Raw genomic sequence first — 9,634 nt, 5'->3', positions numbered from 1 at the left:
ATCATATTCATGTTGTATTTCCAAGCACTTGAATAGGTATATTTGTATTGGGTAAGTGAACACTGTGAACGGTCTATGAAATGCACAAATGTATTGTATAAGTGATACTGTGAATGGTCTATAAGACGCATAGGTGTATAATATGATATGTTAACAATAAGGACGATCTATGGAATGCATATGTGAAAAATAAGAGAGGAAGGTAGCACTTTCATTGACCTTGTTTGTACATGTTCTTACAATTACATTATATTATGTATTCCACATATAGTTCATATGGCTCAGTTGATCCTAAAAGAAGTTTAGAATGATGCAAGTATAATAAGACTTGAAATGTGATTCTATTGGATGTTTTGTAGTTTCTTGGTGTACTTTATTTGCCTCTTATTTGAGTTACCGTATTTTCATATGTTGTTTTGACTGCCTTACATACTAGTACTATTTCACATGTACTTATGTCCTATTTGGTGGGGGCGCTGCATCTTTTAATGGATACAGGTACACTTCTACAGGATGATATGAATCTCTGATAGGGATCTTCTTCACTACTCAGCTTATGGTGAGCCCGCTATAGTTCTAGTGGGTGTTTGGGTCTAGTTCATTTTATGTATATAGGTATCTATTGTCATAGAAGCTCCATGTACATTGTGGGTCATGTAATTACAGATTTGAGTTTTGTCATGTATTTATGTTCACAGTATTTACAGCTATTTATAGAGTTGTGTAACCATCACGAGAGAGAAAATAGGGGTCGTTGAGCCAAATATATTTAATATGAAAGTCATGATCTAATGATGATTTGGTAAATCATGAATGAGTAATGATGAGAGGTAAATGTAAATTAGGCTTGCTCGACTGGGTTTACTCGGTTGAGCGCCGATCGCGCTCCTTGAGTTCGGGGCGTGACATTTTTATACTTCAATACCATACGGGGGGTGATTTCTGTGGTGTCCAATTGCCGCGTGCACTGGATTATTGATTGGCCTGGTTCTTCTATGCATTCCTTAATCTACTGGTGCGAAATAAGTAATACAGAAAGTAAAGAACATAAGTATTTTACGTGGAACATACCCGGCTCAATAGGTGAAAAACAACGCGTCCTACTTCCCTGTGGGATTTTTCCCAATACTTCACTACAACTCTGAGCCAAAACATAATGTTTACAAACCTCTTGCAAACCTAATGATTAAACTCTGACCCTTCTAGAAACAAGCAACAGACTGTTGCTACTGCTTCAAGTTAACTCTAACTTGAACAATACAACTCAAGTACCTAGTACAAATGCTTTGATGAAAAGCTGAAAGGTACAACTCAAAAGCTCCTACTACAATTAAACTAGAATAAAAGATAGAAATATGGAACTGGTTTTTCAATCTGGTTCATGTAGCTTCAGGTTCGCACTCTTGAAACTCACAAGAATTGCTCATAAAATGCCTTGCTATTTTTCTCTCAATTCTTGCCTAAAATCTAGTATGTGTGCATCCCTATAAAAGACAAAAAACTGATATTTATAGAGTTAGTAAAAATAATTCTGATGCTTTACTCTTCCTTGGTGGAGGAGTTCTAGTTAACTTCAACTTCTAACTCTTTACTTATATTGGATATTGTTCTCTTCAAGTAAGGAGTCTTGCTCCTTATCAGTTATGCAATCTGTTCGTTCAGGAATTATAAAAAATAATCATTTATACTTATCCCTTACACGTGCATGACTTTTACTTGAATCTGATAGTGACCTGTTTACACTGTCCATGGACCTGGTTTATGCATGTATTTCTTTGTGAATCATCAAAACCAAAACCGCTCAGGTCAAAAGTAGGAGCTAAGGGATGTTGACAGGTATAAACTATGATACTTTAGAATCGCGGGGGAGGAGGGGGGAGGGCAGTAACAGGGAAGATATCTTAGTTGATAAGGACCTAAGAGATATAATGGTGGAGGTTAGGAGAGAGAACGATGGGCTGATGTCTATTAAGCTAGTTGTTGGAGGATTTACTATGAACATAATCAGTGTGTATGCACCCCAAGCATTCTTGGATGAGAAAGTCTACAGGTATTTTTGGGAGTATTTTGATGAGATGGCAAGTGGTATACCGCACATTGAGAAGCTTTTAATAAAAGGAGATTTTAACGGCCACATTGGTGTGCCCTCTTGGTGGTATGATGATGCGCATGGTGGCTTTGGTTTTGGAGATAGAAACGGAGGAGGAACTTCTCTACTGAACTTTGCTAGAGCATTTGATTTGGTTATAGCAAACTCCATTTTTTCAAAGAAGGAGGAACACGTGGTCACCTTCCAGAGTTCGGTGGCCAAGACCCAGATTGATTATCTACTCTATAGGAAGTCCGATAGATGTCTTTGCACGTATTGCAAAGTCATCCCGAGTGGGAACCTCATGACCATTCATCGGCTACTGGTCATAGACATTGAGATCACGAAGAAGAGGAGGAAGAGGGCGGTATATGGCCAACCTAGGATCAAGTGGGCAGCATTGACGGAAGACGCATGGCAGAAGTTGAGGGTTAAGATGCTGACTATAGGGTCTTGAAGGAGTAGTGGGGACACGAGCGTTATGTGGACCACAACTGCACAACGCATTAATTAGGGAAACTACTAGAGAGGTATTAGGGGTCTCGAAGGGCTACTCTAGTTGTCACAAATGCGATTGGTGGTGGAATGGAGATGTTCAAGGCAGAGTGGAAACCAAGAATGCGGCGTATCTAAATCTAGACAAAAGTGTAGATGAGGAAGAGAATAGGACCAATAGGTAGTGGTATAAGTTGGCGGAGAAGGAGGCGAAGTTAGCAGTCATGGCGGCTAAGACTGCAACATTTGGTCGTTTGTATGAAGAACTCAAGGACCGAGGCAGGGATAAGAGGCTTTTCAAGCTAGCCAAGGCGAGAGAAAGGAAGGCCCGGTTCTTGGACCAAGTGAAGTGCATCAAGGACGAAAAAGTAGAGTTTTGTTGGATGACGGGCATATCCGTCAAAAATGGCAGACCCACTTCCATAGTCTCTTGAGCGAGGAGGGGACAAGAACATTGTACTGGATTATTTGGAATTCTCTAAGAGAAATTGTAACTTTGGGTATTGTAGGCAGAATAAAGATGAGGAGTTCAAAAGAGCTATGGGTAATATGAGCAAGGGCAAAGCGACTGGGAGAGATGAAATACCGGTGGAGTTATGGAAGAACGGGCTTGGAGTGGCGTACTAGGTTATTTAATATCATTTTTAAGACGAAGAAGATGCCTGAGGAGTGGAGATGGAGCATAATGGTTCCTTAATACAAGAACATGGGTGATATCCAAAGTTACAATAATTATCTGGGTATCAAGCTACTTATCTATACTATGAACGTTTGGGAGAGGGTGGTGGAGCTAAGGGTGAAGAGGAATGTGTCTATTTTTTAGAACCAGTTCAGGTTTATGCTGGGGCGTATGACTACATAAGACATTCACTTTGTTAGAAGATTGATGGAGCTGTATAGGGAGAGGAAGAGGGACTTGTATATGGCGTTCATCGACTTAGAAAAGGCTTACGATAAAGTCCTCAAGGAAGTTTTATGGAGATATTTGGAGGCTAGAGGTGTACATGTTGCCTACATTAGGGAGATTAAGAACATGTATGATGGAGTGAAGACCCAGGTAAGGATAATGGCAGTGGACTCAGACCATTTCAGATCATGATACGGTTGCAGTAGGGGTCGGCACTCTGCCCTCTTTTTTTTGCCCTGGCAATGGATGTGCTGACGTGTCATATCCAAAGGGAGGTTTTGTGGTGAATGTTATTTGTAGATGATATTATATTGATTGACGAGATGCTAGACGGTGTAAACTCGTGGTTAGAGGTGTGGAGGCAGACTCTAGAGTCTAAAGATTTTAAGTTGAGCAGGACCAAGACACAATACTTGGAGTGTAAGTTCAGTGGTGAGAATCGGGGAGTGGAAGCGGAGGTAAGGCTGGATTTACATGTCATTCATAGGAGAGGAAGTTTTAAGTACCTTGGGTCTATTATTCAAGGCGATGGGGAGATTGATGAAGATGTCACACAACGTATTGGGGCGGGATAGATAAAATAGAGACTCGCTTCCGGTATTTTGTGTTACAAAAATATGCCACAAAAACTTAAAGGTAAGTTGTACAGAGTGGTGGTCAGACCGACTATGTTGTACGTGGCTGAGTGTTGGCCAGTCAAGAGTGCCCATGTCCAGAAGATGAAGGTAGCAGAGATGAGAATGTTGAAATGGATGTGCGGGCACACCGGGTTAGATAGGATTCAGAATGAGGATATTCATGATAAGGTGGGTGTGGACCCTATTGAGGACAAGATGCGGGAAGAGAGGATTAAGTAGTTTGGACATGTAAGGAGGAGAAGCACAAATACCCCGGTGAGGAGGTGTGAGAGGTTCACATTGGAGGGCTTAAGGAAAGGTAAAGGTAGACCGATGAAGAATTGGGGAGAGGTGATTAGGCATGACATGGCGCAGCTACAGATGACCGAGGACATGACCCTTGATAGGAATATGTGGAGATCGAGGATTAGGGTTGTAGGTTAGGTGGTCTAGTTTGTTCATACCAGTAGTATTAGTACGTAGTATAACATTCTGTTGGTAATAGGTTTCTATGACTACCTGTCGTTTCTTTCATCTTGGACATCTTACTATCTTGCTATTTTTATGCTACTTTTACATGGCTTCTGGGTAATGTCCCTCTTGTCTTTCTTTTCATTAATGTGTTGTTTATGCTTTCCTGAGCGGAGGGTCTATTGGAAACAGCATCTCTATCTTCACAAGGTAAGCGTAAAGTGTGCGTACATGCTACCCTCCCTAGACTCCATTATGTGGGATTATACCGGGAATTTTGTTGTATTATAGAAATTTCCTACGAACTTGCATTGAAAATTTGTGATCGTCACTAATCTTCCTGTTGGTTTCACTAATTTATCGACTAACCACATTACCCCGTCAGAAAGTTCACCCAGATCATCAATAACTGCCATTGGCAAGTTTTTCGCACAACATCCAGCATGGCTATAATTAGTGGCTTCCTTAAAGAAAGTCCTCTATAGAATACTAAGGATTTAGGTGTATAAGTACTAAAGCAGCGCAAACAGACAAAATACCAGTCATGTTAAGAAGAAAAAATCTGATTCTAATCTTATCATATTACTCAACAAGAAGACTAGAAGAGGAAGGTAGTATAAACTGGAGTACTGAACATTAAGAAATCTTTGACGTCTTGGTTCGGGCTATTTTTTCCCCTGTTCCAAATACTACGGAATGAAATATATTCTCATGTTACGATACGCACAAAGTAGGAGCAGAAGTAGATGAATAGGAAGACATGATCTTTTAAATATAAACAAATCTTTACATTAATCGGTGTGTTATTTGCACTTCTACAGACTAATAAGCAAACCTAACACACTATCTAACAAAAAATTACAAGTTATGGAAACATAATGCATTTGACAAATAGGGGAAGCGGATGTAATAATTAATGGGGATGTTTAATCTTCTTCTATAATTAGCTATAGTAGATATTTGCTTGAATCTTCAAAGTTACTCCACGTTCCAGTTTGCAGTCCTAATGGAGATGAAAGTAGAAGCCTTTTCATCAATTCTAGGCTCAGCTACCCATTGACCTCTATCTTCATCACTTGGCCACACTTTGTAAGCCTTCACACAATCATCCTTGTAGTAATCTTGATCTCCTCTTCGTGTTCTCGAGCTCTTCGATTTGAACATACTGAAGAAGGAGAATGATGAGCTCTTCTTGCCTGCCATGGCCTTGATGTAGGAAAAAAGAAGTAGACTTGTTTTTGTTTTTTGGATTCAAGAAGAAGAAGCAGTGAGCTAATAGCTTGTTGGTTTCAATGTGAGTGAAGCTCTATTGAATTTATAGTAGTGTTGTTAGGGGGGAGAATAATACAAGGTTGGAGAATCTAAGGAGTTGGAGAGGTAAAGCTTTAAATTATGATAAATGGTGGTGAGTAAATGAAGTGAAATTAGAGAGAGAATGATGTTAAAAACACGGGCAAAGAATAAGCTACGAGGACCATTGCTTCCAAAAGCTGACCAACATATATCCTTAATGGAATTGTTTTTCCCTAAGGTACCAAAAAACCCAACTTTTGAGGGGTCCTTTCTTTCTCAACCCATCATTGAAGAATGAGGATCCCTCTTTTTCGAATTTTCTTTCTGCTCACTTTGAAAATACTACCTCGTGATTTTGTTAGAGTTTAACTTCTTTTGCTCTAGCTCTTAATTTTAACCGGTTATAAAAATTTATTACTGCATTTTATGTTATTAAATTAAGAAAACTATAATTAGTTACATAACGTTACAGGTAATTTTAAGCTGACAGTGTAAAAAATTAACACTTTTAGTGCACACATAAATTAAACTCTTTTTTGTTGAGAGGCTGTTTTTTTACTGCGAGAAGTTGCAATTTCAATCAAAACTCAATTTTCCTTCCAAATTTCACCTCTTCCTTTATGTGGATTATAATAGATTCGTCTACTTTGCTTCCCACTTGTTTGTTCTTTCTACCAAGTTAAAAGAAGGGGAAAAATAACTCTTTAAATTCTCCAGTTATGTACTTGGTGCCAGCTCTTTTAGATTGAATATCAATTACTATAAGAATTTGAGAACTGGAGTCTGAATTACATCAAGTTGTGATCAATACGTTATTAATAATGCGTAGTCAATTATAGAATACAAAGTTAAAAGCTCCTAAATTCTACGTACTTATCGTCACCTATTTCCTCGGGAAAATTAGAATTAAACACTTGGTGGATACTCCGCATTCACTCTCTTTAAAGGTAAAGGGAAAAAGAAAAAGAAGAAGAAAACTACTCCAGGTAAGTTTGCGTAATTAGCTGTTATAACTTACAAGAAAACACCTAGTGAGATTTCTGGTATACACTTGTAATTTTTTGGATATTTTATTTATCAAAATTAAGAATATTTTCGACGATATGCGCTTTAATTAAAAAGAGTTCTAAGTCATCTAAATTTGGGAAAATTCTAGAATAATTTTTTTTATTTACTGATGTAATTCACGTAATTAGCTCATGTATAAATCAAATGCTACTGGAACTAACCCGAATATCCCTTTAACCCTCTATTTAAACTATTATCTAACTAGTCTTAATGTACGCGTGTTGCGCGTGTACCTTGTCTCAACGAGTAATTATTTTTTAAATCACATAATATTATATTAAAAATTATGTTTGACTTATAAAATAAGTGTTTAAGTACCTGAAATTGATGAAAATATAATTGAGCAAAATAATAAAAAATTATTAGAATAACTTATCTGTATCAATAATTTTGATAATAATAACAAAAACTCAAAAATTTATTTACATAATTGTGAATAAAAGAGTAAAAGCTTTAACGGATATATTTCATTCATATAGTACAAACAAAAATTATTTAAACAAGAGATATATTTATAACATACATTATATATGGTTAAAACTTTGCTCAGTTATTTTATTCCAATATTATCTATGCCAAAATTATTTCATTCTTTTTTACTTTATAAATAAATAAAAAATTCTATAAGTAAGTCCATATTATAGAGAAAAAAGAGAAAAAAATCATAATATTAAGATAGTATTAAAAAATATAGAGGTCGATAATTTAGAGGGTAAAATAGGTATTTGCCCCACCGAAAGTTTGAGAAATCTAGTTGAGTGACCTTCTGAGCGCTATAGAAATAGTTAAGTGACTTTTCAGTTAAAAAAAAAAAATGACTTTACTAGTTAATTCTAAATAGTTGAGTAACTATTTGAATGATGGAGTGCAAGTTACAAATTCCCTCAAAGTTCTGAAAAATAAAGATTACGCTTAAATATGTCTAATGTATTTACACAATATGAAGGGGAACTATTCTTTTAATTTAGAGAACAAGACATTTTTTATGCTCCAGGGATTTCATCGTATGTTACAGGAAATCAACGAGTTAGGAGGCATCTTTGAAGATAAGTAACTTTTATAATTATATATAGTTTGATATACATGTAATTGCAATTGTAATCTCAACAAATTTTGTTCTACATAAATAATGGGGAAAATAATTAGGCTTGGAGAATCAAATAAAGTTTCGTATAAATTGAGATTAAATTTTTTAAATACATATCAAACTGAAGCTGCTAGGGTACCCATCTGGAATTTCAAGTGAAGGCACGTAAATCGTTCGAAGCCTAAAGTTATCCTTGATGGAATTATTAAAATAAGTGCTTAAACTAGAATAAAAGATAATAGAACTTCTAAGATTTGGACAGATGCCCAAATTATATATATTTCATTAAAGTAGAAACAAATCTTACTTCCACCAAATATTTCTGTCTAGTACTCAATCACCTTTAATCCAATACTAATATCTGCTAATGATTATCTCATCCTCTCTTTTTTTTATCTTTTTTTTATTTTTTTATTAGAAGAATACCATAGCTCTTGGTTGTAAATGCACTACGTAGTATTCAAAGTTCACTTTTCGAAAAACTGACTATAATAAAGAGTGATGAAGAAAATAGTTGGAATGGTTTAGCTGTCTACCTCTAATTTTGGCAATGATCTGGAAACCGTGTATGGTTTTCCAGAAGGATATATGGAAGATTGGCTATTATTTGTTTTTTCTCACCAATTGAAAACACAGACTCATTTAAGCCAAAATTGAGTTTTGTTGAGATAATTCGTTACTACTTTAGCATTAAACAACAATTGCAAGCTTCTTTATGGTTAAAATAGTAATTAGGCTATGAGAATATATGAAAGAGAGAATGTGATTTTTTGGGTCATTTGAATATATAGAGCAAATGCAGACCTCTCATCTAAGTGTATCTGTAAAGTTAATGTTGTGGTAAATTAACTAAGATTTATATAAAACAAAACATGACTTTTTCTAAACCCACTTTAATGCTTCCCAAATGGAGAAGTACCCCGAAACTTGTCAAATGATCTAGCTGTTATAGAACATTTTAGCCCATGTAAAACAGCCTAACAAAGCTATACTTTGGACATTTCACACATTGGTTCAACTGAATCTCTTTCGTCACAAAATTAATCATCTAAGTAGGCAAATTATAAGTAAAAATTGTTACTATGTATATAAAGGTTTATGAACACACTTGATACAAGGAATATATTTGGACCAATGGTTAAAGGATTTCGTATATAAATCTCGTTGTCTTTTATTAATTTTTTGAATTCCCCTTAGAAAAAATCTTAATCTTTCGCTGGTTACTACAGAAAATATTTCCGTTTCCTTTTAGCCCAGAAAAGAGAAATTTACACCAAAGTGAAGTGAAATTAATTACTTTGCTACTACAAACATTCTAAAGCAAATAAATTAACGAAAGGATTAAGAAAGGATCCGTAATTTAAAGTACAAGAAAGAAGGTAGTAGAATAGGAGGACAAGACAAACAAAAAAAGTACTATTATGTTTAGGGTTTTAGGAAGAATCCTTAAAGCTAGACAGCTTGCAAGCAATGTTCACACCAATGTTCCAAGTTGGGTTTAAGCTTGCTTTAGCTTTATTAAGTACTGATGTTTTATTAGTAAAAGGCATCTCTTAACAGCCAATGCCATGCATGTATTCAAACATTCAAAAAAGTGCCTTAAAGGT

The 9,634-nt window shown here is 35.9% G+C and overlaps 1 protein-coding gene across 1 annotated transcript; it reads left to right on the top strand.

The window, feature by feature from the left end:
* The first annotated feature begins 1,928 nt into the window (after nucleotides 1–1,928).
* On the top strand, nucleotides 1,929–2,546 carry LOC138901675 (uncharacterized). The gene has a single exon (XM_070189453.1). It carries the CDS (start codon nucleotides 1,929–1,931, stop codon nucleotides 2,544–2,546), a length of 618 nt encoding a protein of 205 aa, XP_070045554.1.
* The last annotated feature ends 7,088 nt before the right edge of the window (nucleotides 2,547–9,634 follow it).

This window comes from Nicotiana tomentosiformis, chromosome 11 (genome assembly GCF_000390325.3).
Source record: "Nicotiana tomentosiformis chromosome 11, ASM39032v3, whole genome shotgun sequence".
In the NCBI taxonomy this organism is placed as follows: domain Eukaryota; kingdom Viridiplantae; phylum Streptophyta; class Magnoliopsida; order Solanales; family Solanaceae; genus Nicotiana; species Nicotiana tomentosiformis.
The sequence above is the reverse complement of the archived record's forward strand: the minus strand, read 5'-3'. Positions and strand labels throughout refer to the sequence as shown.